General features: G+C 35.9%; 1 protein-coding gene and 1 long non-coding RNA gene across 4 annotated transcripts in view; both read left to right on the top strand.

The window, feature by feature from the left end:
* Window positions 1–22,182, top strand: part of FIG4 (FIG4 phosphoinositide 5-phosphatase) — a 72,173-nt gene that overhangs the window by 18,429 nt on the left and 31,562 nt on the right. For all 3 annotated transcript variants that reach the window (XM_040597941.1, XM_040597942.1, XM_040597943.1), the window contains exons 6-15: window positions 1,209–1,357; window positions 4,193–4,321; window positions 5,837–5,937; window positions 6,396–6,558; window positions 7,186–7,283; window positions 9,353–9,486; window positions 11,491–11,607; window positions 12,459–12,504; window positions 14,084–14,232; window positions 18,202–18,368. In XM_040597941.1, coding sequence (XP_040453875.1) covers window positions 1,209–1,357; window positions 4,193–4,321; window positions 5,837–5,937; window positions 6,396–6,558; window positions 7,186–7,283; window positions 9,353–9,486; window positions 11,491–11,607; window positions 12,459–12,504; window positions 14,084–14,232; window positions 18,202–18,368 — 1,253 coding nt within the window. The remainder of the gene's footprint in view (window positions 1–1,208; window positions 1,358–4,192; window positions 4,322–5,836; window positions 5,938–6,395; window positions 6,559–7,185; window positions 7,284–9,352; window positions 9,487–11,490; window positions 11,608–12,458; window positions 12,505–14,083; window positions 14,233–18,201; window positions 18,369–22,182) is intronic.
* On the top strand, window positions 4,328–5,819 carry LOC121090025. Its single transcript, XR_005828451.1, has 3 exons — window positions 4,328–4,789; window positions 5,437–5,532; window positions 5,633–5,819. It is a non-coding gene; the product is annotated as an uncharacterized LOC121090025 (long non-coding RNA).

The raw sequence follows: 22,182 nt of genomic DNA, 5'->3' as shown, positions 1-22,182 counted from the left end.
GGTTTTCATCCATGCTTTGTCTCCTAGCCCTAACATTACGCAACTTTTTTTTTCCTCTCCTTTTTTTATTCCTGCTTGGAGGTGATGAATAGATACAGTTTCTGTGGTTGTGCATAGAGGGGAAAGGAGAAGATTCTTATATGACTCTCTGATAAACACATTTGTCAGTTTAATTTAAATTGTCCTTGGCTGAAATCATACCATGTTTTTCTGCATGGTTTTCACGTAAATCCTGGACAGAATTAGTTATACTAAAACAATTGATCTAAGGGGAAAATGGAGGAATAGCTTGAAAAAGTCTTTTACAGAGATACTGTTTAAAGGTTCTGTCATATGCAAACTGAGCATGTAACAGCTGGGGTTTTTTTCCTAACAGATAAGAATGTCAGGTCACTATTATGGAAATGTGGTGAATACATGGGTTAGACTTTGTTATCATTAGTAATAAATCTAAATGTCCAATGTTTAAATATTTTTTATTATTATTAACAAATATCTAGAACTTGCAGGAGAGCCAGTAATCACAGATGTTGTCTTAGGCTAAAATGGAAATCTCTGTGGATTTCTTGTTCAAGTTATGTGTAAATTTGCTTCATCCTTGGGGAAATGAATCCTAGTGGGTTATAAAGTTCAGCATTTAGGTAGTGTTGTCAGTATAAAAGACAGAATTTGTTACTACTATGGAACTAATAAAACCCCCTTTTGTTTATTCAGCCACTGTCTTTAAGATGCATCTGTGCTGCAGTCACAGATTTAAGGGTAGATAAAGTTTTTGTGGACCAAATCTTAAGACTGTTTTGAGTTCAGGTAGCAGTTAGAGAATAGTACTTAATTCTCAGAAAAATTAGGTTGTCTATGTATAAGGATATTTCTGTTGGAATAGCTATTTTTTATCTTCAAGACCGCTTCTTGGGAAATAGTGAATTAAGTTTGTTGATATGCTTTGTTCAAATGGCATATTCAGCTTTCAGTTATAAGAATATAAATACAATTTCAGCTAGTGTACTGTAAACAGTTTCTATGTTTGTAAAGTTTCTTTTGGAAATAATTTGTATAATTTGCCATTATAGAATCAGAATCTATCTTGTTTTAAAGTCTTTATTTTAATGAATAAAATAATACCATATTAAATATAAGTACTGATGGAGAGTAAGGGCTTTCTGAAAAGTTCTGTGCATCTACAATTATTAACAAATATTATCTATCAGTTACAGCTATGATCTGTCTCACTCCCTTCAGTATAATCTTACTGTCCTGAGAATGCCACTTGAGACATTAAAAACTGAAACAATCCAGACCCGGCAAGAGAGTTTTGATATATTTGAAGATGAAGGACTTTCAACACAGGGTGGTAGTGGTAAGCAAATACGCCTAATTAAACTCATGTTGTTGGTCATGAGTACGTTTAAAATATGTTCCACTTTAAGTTTAATTTTGGGAAACATTCAGGTGTTCTGTATTGATCAGCAGTTTCTTAACAGTTGTGAGTTAATAAATGATTACATAAAGTGCCAATTACAGACATTTGAATTTGAACAGTGCAATTTCTAGAGGTGATTAGTCATTGTTTTGTTAATTTACATTGCAACTCAGGGAGATAATTGAGCATGCTGACATTTTTCAGCAACTGATTATTCAACTGACTTGTAAGACTCCCAATAGGAATGAATTAAAGAGTGGGAAACAATAACTGATTAAGTACTAATAAATCTTTTTGTTTCTTGTTGGAAAATATTGATGATGGACAAATTGTATGAAGTCAGTATCAACTTGATGTAGTAAACACTATCAGGAAGTCTTAAGAAAAATTATTTATTTTAGTTGTAAGCTAGTCTTCATTTTCCATCTAACATACTCATAAGAGTGTAAAGATGGCCAGCCAGAGAAGAAAACTATTTTCTCTCCCTTTTGCTTCATGCACAAACAAAAATGTTTCCACTGAAATTCTTAATGTTGGATTTCTTTCTGTTGAAATCTATGCTTTTTATGTTTTATTGCCCTGTGACTTGTACTAATTATCTGAATGCTTGTTAAAAAAATTACATTTTATTTTTTTATTTTTTTTTTACCTGTTGGTATTGTATATGTGACACCACTTTTCCTTGTTTAATCATGAAATATCAGAAATAACAGTGCTGCCTTTGATTCACAATTAATACATTGCTATAAAAGTGGTCTCAGACAGCTGTGGAGATTCAACTGGCCACCTTAGGCAACAGAACGCCATACCTTTTAAATACATCATCTGAATCTGTGCTTGTATTGGTTGTAAAGAGTCTCAAAAGCAGAAGCTGTCTGCATTACCACCCTTACTTATAGTCACTGTGTAACTTCTGTTGCACAGAAAATATGGTACTTTTAGGACAAGTGAGATTTTTGTAACTTTGGTTCTTTGAGATAGTAAGAATTGCATGACTAGTCTTCCACCTCTTCTAAACCAAAATTAATCTTCTGAGGCATTGAAGAAGAAATTTATTGGTCCTGCTTTCTGTGCCTCCGAAGGGGACTGAAGGTCTAACAAGCGCATCGTTAGAATGCCTGAAACAACCGCTGACCCAAAACTATGCAGAATAAACTTGGACATTGTTTGTCCACCCTTTCATTTTTGACACCCTTTCATCACAACACCTAGAATAGACCTACACTGACTACAACTCAAAGAATGATAATGAACGTTAAGTAAGTAACTAATAATCGCCTTTGATGCTGAAACTTACTGTGTTAAATAGTTGTCACATCTATCATACTGCCATTTAAAAGCCAGAAAGTAGTGCTGTATACAGTGTGCCCTAAATCTAATGGAAAAATTGAAAGATAATAAAATAAAGTATTTAAGAAAAGGCAAACACCAACACCACCACACCCCTCACACCCCTGAAGAAAAAGATACCAGTAACATGGTCATATATATCAGGAATTGGTTGTCAAATACTACAATGGCAGAAATGACCGTAAAGAGTGGAGTGAGCAATAGTTCCTCCTTTGCAAAGGCTCTTTTCCACAAGATCACTCAGGAATCCATACAGTGGCATCATCTCTTCTATGTCTTTGTGAAAACATTGGGAGATAAAGATGCCATAACCTTGACCCCATCAGCAATATGCTGATTGCGCACACAACTCCATTTCCAGTAGGTGTTAGTAGCCTATCTGTTCACGTGATAAAATATTTAAGAAATAGCTGCCTGCCATTCAAGAATAAGTTCTCAACAAAGTAATGCTGCTAGCAATGAGAAAGAGGACAAATTGCAGGCCAAGTGCTTGTGGCTGGGTTCTGCTGAATGTATACACTTCCACCAAAATCATTACATCAATTTCCCATGGGCTTATAGTGACTTGGATGACTAGGTAGCAACAGTTTGTTCAACAGCTGCATTTTCACCTTCAGGCTGTTAGGAGAACTCATATTTTTCCCTGAGCAGAACATTTGGCTGCTATAATTGACATACATACTGCTACGATATAACTCAACCTGCCAGAAACTTCATTTGAAAAAACTACACAAAAAACGTAGGTAGTAGAGTTTTTGTCCTATTCCTTCTCTTTAAGATTCAGACTCGCTCAATTCCCATCACCACCTTTTGGTGTCAGTTGTCATCTTGGTCCTGATTTTGAAACAGAAAAAGATTCAGGTTCCAGATGTATCAGGAATTGAATTTTAATTTGCAGGTTTGCAGTAGCTGCATTTCTTGATGTCAGTGCAAATTAGGAAAACCATGGTAAATTATGTGAGAAGCAGATTGACGTGCTTTTGATAAAGGGTGACAGGGCTATGCATGATCTCTCGGAGCCTACTGGGTAACTCCAGGGCTGACCCAGAATTGAAAAGCTTATAAAGTCCTCCTATGAGAGTATTTTTGCTTTAACTGAAATTCTCAACTTGATTTATTATCAAATCCTTTGCTGCTACCGTGCAAAGATCTCTCTTCAGTACTGGAAGTATCAGAAACTTCTGCATACTACAGTGACTGGCAACCATAGAAAAGTTGCATGTCTTCATAAATGCTGAACATCAGCATGTGCCTGAAGTTATCAGTGTTTGGCAAACTTCAAGGATGCGAGTAAATGATACACTGCCTTGCAGTGAAGGGAAAATCAAAATAAAGGTCCAATGACCTGGATTTTAAAACAGTCCAATGCAGGTCATCTTGCTTCTTAATGTCTAATGCATTTTTATTGCAACAACTTCCTAGGTGTATTTGGGATTTGCAGTAAGCCTTATGAAAAGTATGTGTGGAACGGCAAGCTTCTGGAGGCAGTAAAAAATACTGTTCATCGTGACTGGCTGCTATATATTATTCATGGATTCTGTGGGCAATCAAGTATCCTTTCACTGTTGTAACATGTTTATCAATTTTCTTGAGGTTTGAACATAAGAAATACATTGTATTATTTCCTTGTCATGTAAATACTTCCCAATTTTAGAATTATTGGTTGACCTGTATTTTCATTACTTTTCTATGTTTTCTGCTAAATAAGAAATAAATTTATGTTCTTTTAACAGGGCTCTGATAGAGGTAGACTGCATTCTCAGTGAGACACTGTAAGCATAGGGTTTCGTAATAAAGAACTTGAGAGGGCTTTAAGGCTCAGCTGTGTTTTTTCACAGATATTTGAGGAAAGGGAGAAAAGCTAAAAAGAACTGAACTGCTGACATAGAAATGTTCTCTTTGTAATCTTATTTAAAACATTTTTTTTTAGTAGATGAGATTTGCAGAAGTTTTTGTATTTACTCAGTTTCTGTTGAAGATGACGATAGAACTTCAGGCCTGCTGTGCGAAGAGAGTTAGGTAAACACGAATCTGAAAATCTGTTTACCAGACTATATATTATTTAAAATGGGTGGATGGGTCTATGTGTATTGTAGTAGGAGGAGAAAAAACCCAAATGCATATCACACTCCAAGAAATGCTGTCTCAGCGTTTTACTTAGGAAGAATTTAATATATTACAGAGACACTCTAATCATCAGTAGTGTCATGTTAGTTTAAAGGCCTGTCATCAAAATATCTGGGGAAGCAAATACAATTATTGTTAGTGGTTTCTGCAAAGCTTAATTTTGCTTTTTCATGATTGTAAGGCTGCTTAGTCCCCAGACAGAAAGATAGATCTGTTTTTATATACCACTATTTCATCTGTGGTCTTTATTGAAGTAGTAGCTGTGGATCTGTCCACCAGTGTTATGCCTGCAACTGCTGAGTCAGTGACAATAGTTTTTGCTTAAGGTATTTGATGAGCAAATGTCATCTTCCCTCTTTCTTGTGCCTCCCTTATTCTAAGGAAACAGTGATAGTCGTGCTAGACATCCGATTCCATCTTCTTTTGGTTTTAATGAAAAAGAAAAAGCCTAAAAGAAAGCTACCACTGCATCTGTAGCTGTTTGCCTCTGGCTTTCAGTCGTTGTTACTTAAGTAGTTGCAAATTTTTCTCTCTTCCAGACAAACAATTAGAGGGTGGCTAATATACCGCATCTGAAAATAGAAGCTCCCATGCTTTAATCCCAGTATTCACAAAAGCCATATTTGCTGCACAAGGTGAATCTTGTACTTAATTCGCTTCATAAAATAGAAATGCTTTCTTCTGTATGTTGTGAAAAGTGGTTGATGTATTGTGATGTAGATTTCCTTTTCAAAGTTCTTAAAAATGATTGTTGAAGAAGGCAATGGTCTCTCCCAGCTGCAAAAGAAATTTGGAAGTGATACTCGTCATTGTTAAGGAGATTTTAGTAAATCAGATGTTTCAGTTTCATACACTTTTTTTTAGAATTTATTTTTGCTTGCATGAGGTAAGTGAATGAAAAATTGCATGTATCATGTAAACCTTAACCTGCCTTTCAAGAACTGTTAATATATGGTCGCCCTATATATGTCACTCTGATAGCCAGAAGATCAAGCAAATTTGCTGGAACACGTTTTCTGAAACGAGGAGCAAATTGTGAGGTAAATGAAATGTGCTTTTAGGGATTCCCCATGCCTGCCCCCCCAACAATATGAAAGCTTCAACTTGACTGACTGGAGAACTGAAATGTTTTAGAGGGTTGTTAGGGTTTTGGCTGTAAATCATGCTATTAGATATCACAGCTGTCATTACATTTTTAATTCAGATAATACACCTATTCTTAAAATAAGTCTTAACTGGAAGTTCTGGTGGAGTTTTTTGGTTGGTTCTCATTTTTTTTCCACACTTGGAGATAATGTTATTTCCCAAATAGAGGGGTGGGGGAAAAAAAGATAATATACATTTAAGGACAAATGAGAATTTAACCTTCAGTGGTGTTCTCACTACTATGATTTGGTGTATTACAGTTTAATTGTACTCTGTAACAATCAGTTCTCTATAATACATGTAGCTCTGAAGTGTCATGTCTACATCATATGTGTGTTTCTGTTTGGTTTAGGGAGATGTTGCTAATGAAGTGGAAACAGAACAAATACTTTATGATGCTTCAGTTATGTCATTTTCTGCTGGGAGTTATTCTTCCTATGTTCAGGTTCGAGGATCTGTCCCTCTGTACTGGTCTCAAGATATTTCAACTATGATGCCTAAGCCACCCATAACGTGTACGTACAAATTATTCTCTGTGATAATTATCATTAGCACTGTGTCCTATAGGAACACTTGAGATAGTGAAAACGAAATTTGCGAAAATGAACGGTCTATGCATTTGTTCTTTGGGAAGGCATAATTTAAGGTAAAATCAATGTTCTTGATAATAGACATCAGGGTATACAAATATTCAACCATACAAAAATCTGCATTTAATGAAATTTAATAGAAAAAGTCTCTGTCTTGGACTTCATATTCAGAAATGGAATACAAAAACCTTCTGTTTGAAGATGTCACATTTCTTTGTGCTTATTTTGTATACAAAGTTAGCTACATTTATCTTAGTATTGTGGATAAAATCTTGAACCTTTTGAAAACGGTGGAAAACATCAGGGCTAAGTTTACTGGGGCCAGAATAATTGTTCTTTGTAAGCATTTCAAGGTTTTGGTTAAGACGTTGCTTCAAATTTGGAAAAGGAAGGGGGCATTTAACAGCTTTTGCATGAAAATTGGGGAAAGTAATTGTACCATTACCACCAGAGAATTAGTATGTATTTTGTGAAAATTACTTTTAAGAAAAAATAATTTTAGTGACTCTACAGCTTGCTTAATATTGTCCTGAGCATCTGTATTTGTTGCAGTGGACCAGGCAGATCCTTTTGCACATGTTGCTGCTCTTCACTTTGACCAAATGCTTCAGAGATTTGGCTCTCCCATTATTATTTTGAATCTTGTGAAGGTACAATATTTTGAATATGTTCTATGTTTTCTAATTTTTAATATTATGCTTATTTCTGTAGTGTTTGTGTGTAATTTTGGTTGTGTTCCAAACTAATATTAGCTTATAAATGGAATATTTTCTTCATAAATCTCATTCTACATGGCATAGTACATAACTCCAGCTGCTTCCTCTACTGCCCTTCAAAAAAAGTTTTCCATGTTCACAGACTTCTTAAAGTAATCTTCCACTGTTTTCAGGTTTCTTCTCTTACCCCTTAGATGTAAGTTGAAATAAATCTACCACCAAATTTAGTTCAGTGCTAAAAAATTCTGAAGTAGTACGGTTCCATGCAAAGTGAGGTTTGTAGGCTTCTTGACACAGATGACTGAGTTATTTGAAATATTATGCTAAAGACTTATCTTCTGTTGTTTGCTCTGTCTGGTAGAGTTACGGAAGTATGAGTGGGAGAGAAAACTGAAGCGTTCAGATGCTAGCTAATGGGCAGTGCCATTGGTAGCAGGGCTGGACTAATGGAGGGAGCTTCATGATTGCTGCAGTAATTCAATTCACTGCTGTGTGAGAGGCTGTGGTACAAAGCCTGGATTCTGGGTGGCACTGTAATTTTGGTCCTTGTATTTGGGGTTCTTTTGTTTTGTGTTTTTTCTGTTCTGTTCCAGCCATGTTCTGTAGTGGTGTGTTTCCACATTTGAGTTCAATATATTGATTTGTTTTGCTTAAATCATATCTTACTACTTTTTAGTCCTAAAAAAAAAAAAAAAAAGGAATTTAATTTATCATGTTGTAGAACTGTATTAGATGTACATGTAGGATCTGTTCCTAGTATAAAAAAATAGGGAACATACAAAAGGAAGCCATTTCAAACTCTATGTTGTAATAAATGGCAAGTAGATAAAGTATTTTCTATTTCTAGAAGTTTTCTTGTGTAGGAGTACTTTTAAGACTGTTCAATCTGTGGAATCACTTTAGGATAGCATTTGTTCATAAGAAAAAAATTTTATCTCTTGCAGCCATAGTTTTCGAAAGCTATTGTTACAGTGTGTGTCTAGGCTCATGTGACCCTGACATGTGAATCATTATATGCTTTTCTATATAGGACTTTTGATACTGTGCTTGAAAATGCATGTCTGTCTTTCCCTCTCTGTAGATGCTTAATATTAAGATGCTAAAATTCATGTTGCTTTATTAAAGTACCACTTAAAAAACAAACAACAAACAAAAAAAAACCCCTCAACAACAACAAAGAAATACATGCAAAACCCTGGGGTGGGGAAGCCCCCAGATCTGAACACCTTTTTTTTTGGATATTGCTGCTGCTTTTACACAAATGCCTAAGCACTTCTATCTCCAGTACTTTTATTATTTAATTTCTTAAATGTTGATAAAATATAGATCTATACCGTTCTATATCTGTCTGTCCTAGGAACTTGTTCGTTAGAAATGAATGTATTAGGCTTCCTTTGCGTTTGTTTATTCAGGACTGCTATTATATATTTAAAGCATTTCTATAACAGGTTCGGTATAGGTTTTACTCTGGATGAAGTTGAGAGGAAAGCCATACTAACGTATACAGTGCCAAAACATATGGTATATTCAGAGAATGGCAACAGAATTCTTTTTTACAATTATTGCAAAGCTGGGAGGTGGGAGCTGTTGTTCCCCATCTCCTGTCAGTAATCAAGAAGAATTTGCCTGGATCCTCTTGTACCTGAGAACTGAATGGGATACTTTCCTTTCTGCCTTTCGTTTTCCTTCTTTTTGTCCATTTCCTCTGTATTACCACTTTTGCTTTTACAGGGTTCCATTTTTCAGCCAATGATGATGCACAGTTGAAACAGATGACTTTTACTACTAACACAGATCAATTGTTGAAAACCCAGAATGTTCAGTTTTTTCTGTCTCTTCTGTTCTTAATTTAACTGTCCTAGTTATAAGGAACTGCCTGCTGTTGTTACAGCTCCCACATTTAATTTCTGTTATATACATAGATGTATTATGTATATGTATATGGGTTATGTACATTTGTTAATGAAAATTGTAATGTTAACTTCCTTTTCTTTTTGCTAAAGGAACGTGAAAAAAGAAAGCATGAAAGGATTCTCAGTGAAGAACTTGTTGCTGCTGTGACATATCTCAACCAGTTTTTACCCCCAGAGCATGCAATTATATATATACCGTGGGATATGGCCAAATACACAAAAAGGTAGAAAAGATCCTCCTTTGTGCTAATGTTCTTAGCCACAATACAACTAACTGTATGCTACTGAGTGTGTCGCTTTTCAGTTGAATGTAGCTTAGAAATTATGGGAGAATTTTATGAAGATCTATAGACAGAATAAAACTTCAGCTTTTGAAGGATTTGTAATATTTTTCTATGGTTTCTTATCAAAGTGGAGCAAGGCCGAAAACTTTTAAATTCTCTGCAATGGAAATTTTACAGAAAAGCCAAAAAAAGCCATAAATATTCACTTTTTATTTTGAATTACTCAAAACACTGCATTTTTTTAGATGTTTCATTTCAGTCATTGAATTTATTGAGTTACAAAATTTTGGAAGACAAGAGGTTTGATATCAATCAATCTTTTCCATTTCCTCTTCCAAAAGGAAATGAGGGCATTAATTTCAATGTTATAAAACTTTTAGATTATTAGAAAGATGTATCTTAGAAAGGCAAATATATTCTTTAACTTTTTATTCTATAATTTTGGACAATGAAATGCTGTACTAGGATCATGTGAAAAGGATGAATGTTTTCATAAATGTAGAAATATTTACAAGGCATGAACATTTTAAGTTTACGGTGTAGATTGCTATTGTTAAGTAACACACAGCTCAGTTGTAAAGTTCTATGATCTGCGTAAGTCTACTGTGTCTTACAATGCCAGAAATTCTAGAAGAATGGTAAGAACTGTTGGATCAATGTTTAGGTGTTTGTTACTATATCAGTCTTTGAACAATACCAGTTTTTCCATTATTTTTCTAAGGGCAGGAATATAATCAATGTTTGTTGATTTAAATTTTATGAAAAAAGGTTTCGGAAACAATTCTTATTCACTATTTGAAGTTACAAGTTGATTGATATGGTTGGTCATGCTGGTGTGAAACTGATACTTAAGTGTTTGACATGGTTCCACACTATGTTTTTCATTCTGAAATGGCATTGTGTACAGTTAAATGTATATGCAATTGTTTGTGTTATGATTAAATAAAAAACCTCAAAATAAGCCTGGATTGCCTTTCAGAAGATATGCTAGGTGCAAATTCTTGGGTTTTGTGTGGAGTGATGCTGATGAAGCATAGTGGTCTGTCCTATGTGGGAAACAATACTAGGTCACCAAAGGATTCCCCTCCTAGCTTTAAGCTTGAGGTATATTTATATACATATCCACCCTAGTACAGGTATCAAAAATACCTGAGAGCTTTGAGCAAGATTCATTATTTATGCAAGCAAGAGTTATTTAAGAGTGGAAGAAAATGTGTATATCTGCCTGAAGAATTGACCTTTTCAGGAATACTGAGAACATGTTTGCTTTAAAATGTAGTTTCAAAGTAAGTTTGCTGGAAAGTAGTACTGGTGGAAACATTCCAAAATATTGCATCCATCTTAGTATAAGCAATCTTTAAAAAAACAAACCCAAATTTGTTCGTGTTACTTGACATGTAAACACTGTAATAAAAACTTTGAAAATAAAATTATGAGTAAACAGATGTTAAAGTCCCCCACAAAGAACAGATGGATGCCCTGATCTGAGCAGGAGGTGTGGGACATCATGAAGGCCACACACAAACAAGTATTACCAAACAAAACATCACCCTGCAAACCAAATGAGGGAATATGATTTAGCGTAGTCATACATCTTTTTCTGCCTTGTTCTTGTTTTGTGAATCACAGAAAGTTTGGTGGAGGAAAATTAGCGTGATGTAGAAGTAAAGGACATTTAGATTTTTGAAGTCTTCCACTTCTGGTTTATGTAATATTTTGTTTACTTTTACAATAAAACATTGCTTGGATACAGTCAGTGTCTGTTTCCTAAGTCTGTAAAATCTAAGAAAACTGTAGATGTAATTACTGTTAGATAAATAAAGCTGTGATGTGAATCTTCCTCCAAATGATTTTTGTTATTGAAAGGCTTTCCAAACAGTGAAATGTATTTATTTTTTTAGCATTAATGTACCTTGACTGTATTTTTTTTTTTCCTCTCCTCAGCAAACTTTGCAACGTCCTTGATAGACTGAATGTGATTGCAGAAAGTGTAGTAAAGAAGACTGGATTTTTTGTTAATCGACCTGATTCCTATTGCAGTATCTTGCGGCCGGATGAAAAGTACATACAATTTAATTGATGCAGAATGAATAACATCTATTCCTTGGAGAGTTGTCTGGAATTTATATGTCTATTACATTATTTCTTATTTTAAGGCTTAAATTAATATGAAAAAATATAATTCATTATTAAGTTATAGCTAAAAGGATTGCAGTCCAAGGCACGTGCCAAGAAATACTAATACACTGAAAGTGTACAGTTATGCTGCAGCTGTTCTGCTTAAAATGGTTTGAAGTAAGAATTCATTATTTGTAACTTGTAGTCTGTGCCATGTGTGTTTTATATAAAATCGTTTTGTTTTGGATTTTTTTCACCTTAACGAAAGGAATCCTAAATTTGGGGGTAAATTTAACAAAGCTAACAACATTTGGAATTTAGTAAGTGGCTTCTTTTGAGGCATACTAATAAGATAACTATAATTTAGAATCAGTGTGAGGGGGAGGTTTAAATCAACTACATTTATTTTTGTGCTACAGTGTATGTTATGCCTCTACCTTCTAGTTGTTGGTGTTGTACCTACTACAATTTTTGTGCCCTCAAGACCCAGTCTAGAAACACTTGTGTTGCTCATACTCTGTTTTATGGGGAGCAAAGGAGAGATATTTTATATGGCTTTGGAATAGTTCTACTTTAAGGCTAGATTGATAATTTTTTTTTTTCTGCAATGTTGTTTAAATACAACACACTACTACTGCACAGAGTTTTCACTGCTTTCTGCTATTCAGGGACATCAGTTTTGCTTTGTGGCAGGTTTTAATTGTCCCCATTTTTCACTGAGCCAATCAGTACATGGTATGATATGTTTTTTAAAAAAATTATTTACAAGTCATTCTGTTTTGTTTCTCTTTCAGATGGAATGAACTGGGAGGTTGTGTTGCTTCCACTGGTCGCTTGCAGGTACTAAAATATACTTCATTAATTCATAGTTACAGTGATGTAGATCAGCACTCCCAAAGCACCAGTGAACCATTTCACTTAAATACCTGATTGGTGATTCACAGAGTGGTCTTAAATTAATATTTATAGTAAACAGCATTATTGCTATCCATCCCAGAAATCCAACTGGGAGACAGAGCTTGAAGTTCTTGCAAGGTACCAGAAAATCTAACGCTGTTGGAGTTGATTTTTGATGGAGGTAGTCTGATAAACGCTCAGATTTTAAACTAGTATTCATTGCTACTTAGTCTGTAGTGTTACCAGTGCAGTGAAAATTAAAACAGCAGCATTTTAGCAAACTGCATAATATAATATTATACAGAAGAGGTGAGGCATAAATATACTTAAACCTGATGTGACATATTCATACACATGAAAATGGGTTGTTAAAAGCTTTTTCACCAGCGTTGAATATTCTGTACCATGTTACAATTTCCCTCACTAAAAGAAAATAAAACTAGAAACACTGCTTTCTTTAAGGTTAGGACTAAGTGCCAACTAAACTGTAAACCATGTGGTACCAGATTTATACCTGAATGTTAGATTATTACTCTGAACACAGGGCATAGGCTTAAGAAGCATTAGGTACTTTTGACTTGCCATTCATAATTTTGTAGTTTGTGTAAGTTAGAAAGCATGTTGACCATTCCTTTATTAGCTGATCACTGGGTTGTATGTGTTGAGGGCAAATAAACAGCAGAATAGATATAATTTGATCTGTTTTAAAATAAAACCTAACAGTAGTACTTAATTTTTTTTTAATGTTAGTCTTACAGGTTTACCTTTATTAGGGGCATGATTATTTTGTCTTTCAATTTTAATCGTTTGAGGTAGTCACCATTGGCATACGTGTAAGCATTTGGATCACAGTTCATCTCGGAGCAGACAAGTCATGCCCAAAGACTGCTTCTTTATTAAGGCAATGAAAAAATTTTAGTTGACTAGCTCGGATGGAGTGATATATATTTGAGCAGAAGAATCCCGCACGTATTTCCTATTAAAATATGTTTCTTGCAGCTGTTGATATTATAAAATAGCTTTGTGTGCATTATAAAATTGAGGAATGGTGGTAAAGCACCATAAAAGAATATATGCATGACTGACCTTCAACAAAACGTTCATGTGTTGCTCCAGATATGAGAAGCTTAAAATACAAGCACCATCACAGTAGAACCACAGCAAGTTAGAACCATGATTTATTTTTGCAGTAGTTACAGAATACTTGAAAATAAGACCCCTTCTCTGAAATAACATAGCTTTTCTTTTTGAGGTAAATCTTCAGAGCTGTTTGTGAGTTGAAGGAGTGATGCAGTTTGTGTGATGATAGGAGCAAGAACGTTTTGAAAGTCATTACAACAGTCTGATATAGCTTGCTAGAGATTATTGCTTATTAAAATTTCTTAGAAATTACTTTCCTCAATTTTTTGTGAAATGAGAAATTTGAGATTTGATAAGTTTTGGATAGTAGGAAAAAAGTAATAATCATGCATGTAGTAATCTGTTAATTAAGAACAATCTGTTATTTGGATTGCTTTACCAGACTGGAGTTCTCCGAACCAACTGTGTGGACTGTTTAGATCGCACTAACACAGCACAGTTTATGGTGGGAAAATGTGCTTTGGCTTACCAACTCTATTCGTTGGGATTGATTGATAAACCAAATTTACAATTTGATACGGATGCTGTTAGGTAAGATATAAGTGTGTCGTGGTTTTATTTTTTAATTTTTTGTCAAGAGATTTAGGAAAACTATCTCTATGTAGAAGAAAAGTGCAACTCTTTATGTCGGAATGATTAAATAATGTTTATTCATGTTTAAAAAAATTTCCATACTTGAAATCTTCTTGAGAAAATCCAGTCACTCTGAAAACTTGCTCCTCTGGGAAGGTATGTTAATCAGGCTTCTTACAACATAAGTGCTTATCTCTGTTCTCTTTATATGCCTGAACTTAAAGCTGATTTTTCCTTTTAAATAAATGTAATAAAAGACCCACCCTGGTTTTTTACACTTACTTCACTTGCTTGGGGCAAAATGCTGTCAAAAAAATGAAAACTGAAATAAGTATATGCTTTTATGGAGAATGCCAAACTGATATTTGTATAGAAGTACATCTTGCCTTTATTTCCTTTGGAAAAAAGTTGTGCTTTTTGCTTCACTGAAGAAAAGTTGTTCTCTCAGATGAAGTATCAATGATACTTATTCAAGCATCCTCAAACCATTTAGGAAAACACAGTGTTTAAATTGAAATTCTTTGGGGGTCAGGGGGAACTAAGCTACTCATTTGTGAGTATGCTTCAGAAATTAGTGTAAGAGTCCTTGAGGTGATGTGGTTTTATTTCTTTAAACTGTTGCTGTGACTGTGAAACTTATGACTTCATTGCTGGTTTTGACTAGTGGTTTAGTAGTTTTAGAACATGGAAAGGTAACTCATATTTCAGAAAAGACAAAATTCTCGGTCTCCCCTCCCCTTTATGTGAGACACATCTTCAGCTTTTCTTCTTTCTCCCATTATCTTCCAGCACTTGCCTGGTGCCAGGAGGTGGTATGTGTCACAGAAACAACCACAGTTGCAGCGTGTTGGCTCACTGTGTAAGTGGTGGCTCCTGACCTCTGCCTGATGGCTAGGGAGAGCACCTGCTGGCTGGCTTCCTCGGTGTGCTGGCCATGGCCTCATCCACCATGTCCCAGCTGCTAGGTGCTGCATGTTTACCTCTGGGAACAAACAACTGCTCTGCAAATACCAGTTGCTGGGCACCCCCCTGGGGACTCAGCAGTTGGCTCTCGAGTTCTAACTAGAGGGGATCAGGCAGTGGGCAGGTCTCTCATATCCACTCTCTGTGGTATCCTCTGCAGCTACCACTTACTTCAGCACCTCAGGCTGCATTTTACTATCTTTCCTTAGGCTTTACTACTTCCCCCCTTCCCGCCCCTATTTTGGGAGCCCAAATTTCTTCTGTTGCTTCCTACTGCAGTAGTCCTGTGTTTCCTCTCTATTTTCTCTCCTTCCTGTTTCCTCTTATGCCCCACCACCCAAATTTCCATCTTTTACCATAAGATTAAGATTATAGTAGTTGCTTTGTCTCTGATTTTCCAGATATCTTATTTCTCTATCTCTCTAAAATGTAACTATAAGCCTGGCATAAAAGGTTACTTATATCTGGTCACATTTGACTGATATTTTTTCTTCTTCTCCGTTCCACTAGATGTATGCCTGTCTGAAACAGATTTTGTCATCTGTTAAGACTTGTTTCTGAATTACTGAATTCAGAATAATTAAAAATCCGTCTCCATAATGCAACAAATTGTGAAGACAGGTGTGTGATATACCCTCTCCATTGTGCAGTCTCTCACTTTGACCATCTGCATTCTTGTTCCCTGCATTGTCTCACATCAAGTATCTGCTTCCTGCGTATTCTGCCTCTTCATTTACACTCTTCTTCCTTAATTTAGCTAACATGTCTGAAAAACCAACTTTTTAAAATCATGTTCTCCAGCTGGCCTTTTTATAATTCTGACTTCTCATATGGTGTCACTGGCTGGTTACAATCCAGAATTTCTGTTCAACTTGATATCTGAAGTCAACATTTTATTTCATTTGGCCATCCTGAAGGGTAAGGAAACCGCGAGTCTTAAACAGTCCAATATTATGTCTAGCAAGATTAATCTTAATTACTTTGTTGCATGGGACCGTTTCTGCAAGCTATATTTTGTAGTGATTCCTTCAGTGTAATTGTTGTCCCATTTTTTTTCCTAGACAAAGTGTACCTTAACAGCTTATTTTATCATAGGTAGTTAACTGTCCTCTCTGTAAAAGACTAGGCTTTGTTTGACTGCAGGCTTAATATTTTGAGTCTGTGGAAGGGTAACTTAATTGTACAACTTTTTTTAAACCAAGTGGATCAACATACTTAATTTAAAGTTGCCTGTGAACCTTTACTGCAAGGTCATTGGAACTGTGTTCATCAATCCCCCGTGGGTGACTGGGAGATTTGTGAGGTATCATCCTTTTACCTGCTGGTTTTTGCCTTCAACCAGCTTTTTAGCTTTTAGTTGACCAGCGTTGCTGTCATTCCCCTTGTATAAAAAAAACCAAACCAACAAACACCCAAAAAAACCCCAACCAACCTGCCAAACCCAAAGAATCAAACAGGAGATTCTCATATATGACATCATGAGTTCTGAACAATTCATGTGGAGTCAGGTGGGTTTTGGCTTTCTTGTTGGTGGGAGTTTTTTTGTTTGGGTTTTTTTTTTTTGTTTTTTTTTTTTTTTTTTGTTTATTTGTTTTTTTAAGTTACTAAGCAGATGTTTCCTCCTGATTGATATTTTGTACTGGACCTTGGGCAGAAGATTTGCTGGACAGATATTTTTTACAGAAATTCATTTGCTGCTGAGGTAAGTGTTCTGCATCCAGAACCTTTTAAGGACTTCAGTCAGAGAGTTGCTGGGTTACTTATGTGGTACTCTCCCTTTATTGGAAAATTTCTGAAAGGAATACTTCTGGGTTTTTTGTTTTCATGGGGTTTATTTTGTTATTGTTTTGTTTTTTTCGACCTTCTTTCTTCTAAGGTGTTACCACATGTCGGCCTGAGTTACAGTGTCTTGCTATACTGATGTGAAATATGTTTCCACGGGTTTGGCGGCTGGGGCTATTTTTTTTGAGTTCCTTCTGCTTTGTTATTTTGCCTTTTAACTAAACTTTCTGCCTCTTTTAGCAAGGTGTCATCCTTGTCATTGTCTTTCTCAAGCAAGGCCATAGTCTCCATTTGAGAAGCACTTTTCAATGTTACCTCTTAGAGTAGGTGTCATCTTCTTAGGTTTGTCTTGTTTTCTGAGACTGATGTTTTGTTTTTGTCATTCAATGGGAACTTCTTGATAATTTTTGCTATTTGGACTGCTCTCAGTTTGGAGTCTACTGTCAACTTCTTGATGCTAGAAGACTGAATTGCTGTTAGCCAGCTCGCCTTGTTCATCTTAGCAGCCAAGTCTTAGATCACCTTTATCTTCTAAGATGTTCATCTTGCATCTCTTCTTCTTACAACATGCTTTTTCAGTTCCAGCAAATGGTATCTGACTGCCATTCATGCTTCTTACAAGTCATGTTTATTTGGTTTGTACCTTTGAGCCATCGTTATTGTAACTGGGGAGGTTTTTAGAAAGTTATGACAACTTCATTCCCAGTGGACTTGACAGAAAACGTAGCCTTGAGATATTGACATGTTCTGTCCCATTTAGTGTATTTAAAATCACTTAGTTTGTGAAGGTATGCAGTTTGTTTTCTCCCTGCAGACTAGTAGGACATGTTAATCTACCTGAATCTACAGAAGTGCATATTCTGTAGTGTGAATGCATTCTGATTTACTATAAATTACTGAAAATCTTAGTTCAATCCTTCTTAATAATTATTATATCTGAATAAAATTTCCACATATTTATCTGAATAAAGAATAGACGCATAGCTTTAAATTTCAGTGTTTGTAAGTTAATAGCATGTTTTAATGAAATACTAGTCTTTGTAAACTGACAGAAGTATTTAGGAGAAGAAAATGTATTGCTTGTTAAACAGAAAGATGTTATTATTACAATACTTTATTATTTTTTTATCTTAAAAAACTTTTCAGTGGTTTGATAAATGACACATTTTGCTTTTCCTTCAGATTATTTGAAGAATTATATGAAGATCACGGAGACACACTTTCTTTGCAGTATGGAGGTTCTCAGCTTGTCCACAGAGTAAAAACCTATAGAAAGATAGCTCCATGGACTCAGCATTCCAAAGATATTATGCAAACGCTCTCAAGATATTATAGTAACGCTTTCTCAGGTAAATTTAAAGTGCTTTCTTTCAAGCCATTATTTAAAAAACATCTTACTTCTGATGTTCAGTAATCAATACTATGATCTTATGGCAGAGATCCTCTATACTATAACTTCCAAATAATTTTGTAAAGACTGATGGCTATCAAATAGGTATTCTGATCTGATGAAGTATTTCTATCCTATGCAAATGCATGCTGTAGTGCGTAGCCTTATTTGATAAAAGTTAGTGAACTGATGTGAGAAGTATTTAGAAAATGTACACGTGTAGCTCTGAAACTGCCAGTGACATTTGTAGATCAACAGAAGCAGGTAGCTGTCACAGAGCTGTTAAAATTATGGACAGAATGGCTTCAACAAATATAAGGAAATGGGTTAAACACAAGTAGAAGGCTTCAAGTGGAGTAGTTCTTGTGATGTTTCTGGGGACTTCAAAGAAGAACCAAGCTCTGATGCACATAATTGTTTTGTATGAATAGAATCTACTAACTGTTGAATCTGTAGTAGAAAAGACAAAATTAAATTAAAAGAGCCAGGTCCCCCAAGTAAATAAACTGGTTTTTTAATTAAGTTATAAAATATTACCTTACTACTATACCAGCTTATATCCGTCATTGATACTATTCTGCTTTGTTGTGGACTTTGCTAATTGAAAAACCTCTTTGAAAAATGCTGAACTGTACCTTGGGCCAAATAATTGGAAAAAATAACGTTTAGTGTTTTCAGAAGTCATGAAAGACCTAAAAGAATGATTTTAGGGCAGTCTAAGACATGTTAGGATGACAAACATGTAGTGCTACTGTGTTCTATATATTGTGTCAGTCCTCTGTTAGTCTTTTTCACAAAAGCTGCATAGCCAGGGAAAGACGTAGCCTTGTTTTTTTTTTCCCGGTAGACTGCAATTATTTAGACACTATGTGAACTGTAAAACAGCAGGTTGGACACTGGCTAGAAATACTTCAGTAATCTCTGGTTGCTTTGGCTGAAGTTACTGCTTTTGTTAGTGACAGTTCTGTGTATGTAACAAAATGTGAGCATACGGCATTTAAAGTACTGTTTCTGCTTGTAATTAATGTAATTTGTGTATCGTATTTGCCCAAATTAAATGAGAAATGGAGAGCTTATTTATTTCAGTGATATGGTCTCTTATCATTTGTAGTGGCAATAACATAACGGCTTCATCAATTCTTATGAGCAAAAGGAAGCACTCTTGCCCTATTGCCTGTACTGATATGTACAAGACGGAACAAATCTCTGAAGCTGTTCATTTTTATGCCAGCCACTTGAATGGTTAGGTGGAAGCTTGAGCAAAGTTTTACATCCACATTTGGCGTTGTGGTCTGTTTGCAAGGATAGTCACAATATGCATGTGTTTTAGTAATAAAATAATTTGTTCTGGAAAGTATCTTACTAGAAGAAGAAGATATATAGAATGAAAAAGTCCATCTTGTCACCTGGGCAGACTTGTAGCTGAGTACACAAACAGACGTTAGTCTTTACTGAAGTCAATATGAAAAATGGAACTTCCATAAAGGTGCTGCACTGGTTTCCCTGATTTACTTATGGTTTCGATATTTGATCCCATTTGAGCCAAAAATTTTTGGTGCTTTATGTATTCTGTGTGTTTGAAGATAGCATTGTTAAGACATAGATTTCAATATTGTATTTACTGCATATTTACTATAAAATTTTAAAACATTAATGGCAGTGAAATTTAGAGGTTCACTTTCCAACACTGCCTGTTCAGATGGCATCTGCAAGCCTATTAATGTGACAGACTGAGAGAGATCATTTTATTCATGAAGTTTGCTCTGAAAGCAGAGATAAAGAAAGCATTTTTAGAATGAGACATGCAGAACAGTGACAAGTGGTGTTCCTCTGGGGTCAGTACTGGGACTAGTGCTGTTTAACATCTTTGTTGGCAACACAGACAGTGGGATCAAGTGCACCCTCAGCAAGTTTGCTGTCAACACCAGGCTGTGTGGTGCGGTCAGCACACTGGAGGGAAGGGATGCCATCCAGAGGGACCTTGACAGGCTTGAGAGGTGGGCCCATGCGAACCTCAAGAAGTTCAATAAGGTCAAGTGCAGGTCCTGCATGTGGGTCAGAGCAATCCCAAGCACAGATACAGGCTGGATGGAGGATGGCTTGAGAGCATCCCTCATGATGAAGAGGTGGATGGTTAAAGGAGATGGTCATGGGGATGTTGGTTATAGAGAAGCTCAACATGACCCAGCAGTGTGCACTCGCAGCCCAGAAAGCCAACCGTATCCTGGGCTGTGCCAAAAGAAGTGTGGCCACCAGGTCGAGGGAGGTGATTCTTCCCCTCTACTCAGGTCTCCTGAGACCCCACCTGGAGCCCTGCATTCAGCTCTGGGGCCCCCAATGGAAGAAGGACAGGGACCTGTTGGGGCAACTCTAGAAGAGGGCCAGGAAGATGATCAGAGGGCTGAGCTACCTCTCCTGTGAAGACAGGCTGAGAGAGCTGGGGTTGTTCAGCCTGGAGAAGGGAAGGCTCCAGGGAGACCTCATAGCAGGTTCCCAGTACTGCTGGAAAGGTGGCCTACAAGAAAGCTGGAGATGGATTTTTTAGAAGGGCTGGTAGTGACAGGACAGATTAGATATTGGGAAGAAATTCTTTACTATGAGGGTGGCAAGACACTGGAACAGGTTGCCCAGAGAAGCTGTGGATGCCCCATCCCTGGAAGTGTTCAGGGCCGGGTTGGATGGGGCTTTGAGCAACATGGTCTGGTGGAGGGTGTTCCTGCTCATGGCAGGGAGGGCGGAACTCAGTGATTTTTAAGGTCCCTTCCAACTCAAGCTATTCTATGTTTCTAAGATTCTGATTTACTATACTGTACTTCTTGTTACTATACATCACATATCCTTTAAAATACAAATAAAAATCTGAGGGCTAGCCAATTAATGAGCCAGCATTTCCTTGTGTTTCTGATCTGAGAAGTTTTTAATGCTTATGAATTCTATGTAGCAGTAGTAAACAGACTCAGAAAATGTTTGATTTCCTTGAAGTCATGCAGTATATCAGATTCCAATTGCAAGTGGCCTACTAACAGTGCCACCTAAGCAAATTAGCACACTTTTTCTGTTTGTCTGTCATAAAAAATACATGATTCTAAAATCTGTTGACCTCAGAGCTCTTAGGATAATCACTACTAATCAAGTTGTACAGATGAGAAAAAGTGAGACATATCTGTTAAGTGACTCGTCTGGACATACTAATCCAGTAGCTAAGCCTTGGACTTGTAAGAAAAGTAACTTTCAATGTGGTTTCACCCTAGTTCGTGATATGTGGCTTAGCTTTTCTATAGATTTTCTATATGTTGCCTGTATAATAGAAGAGTGAAGAATTAAAAATATGTTCTCAGGATCAAGCTAGTGACTGAAGGTTAAAAGAAAAGCATGGTTTCCTCCTAAAAATATGGGACAATAATTCTACATTAACTTGAAAAAATCTTCCAGTTTTAGGCAAAAATTCAGACTCTTTCATGCAAGTTTTTAGTTCTAGCATTTGAAAAAAGTAAAGGGTGCAGTGTAGTTTGGGAAGGCAACTGTTTGAAGTCTTCTGCTTATAAGCAAATGAGTTGTACCAGAAAAAACATCATACAGCTAAGAATTAGGTGTTCCTTCAACACCCTCTCTGGGCCAGTATTCAGATTATTTGAATTCTAAGATTATTATAACATTTTTCTTCCATTTGTGATTGTCAGAGAAATTAGGAAATAGTATTCTAAGTAATATTCTTCTAGCTTTTATGCCTTTTAGAATGTAATGTGATGTTGCAGCCTTCAGTGCTAGAGTTG

The sequence above is a fragment of the Falco naumanni genome, chromosome 6, assembly GCF_017639655.2.
Source record: "Falco naumanni isolate bFalNau1 chromosome 6, bFalNau1.pat, whole genome shotgun sequence".
Lineage (NCBI taxonomy): Eukaryota > Metazoa > Chordata > Aves > Falconiformes > Falconidae > Falco > Falco naumanni.
Note: the sequence above shows the minus strand (reverse complement) of the source record. Positions and strands in the feature narration are given on the sequence as shown.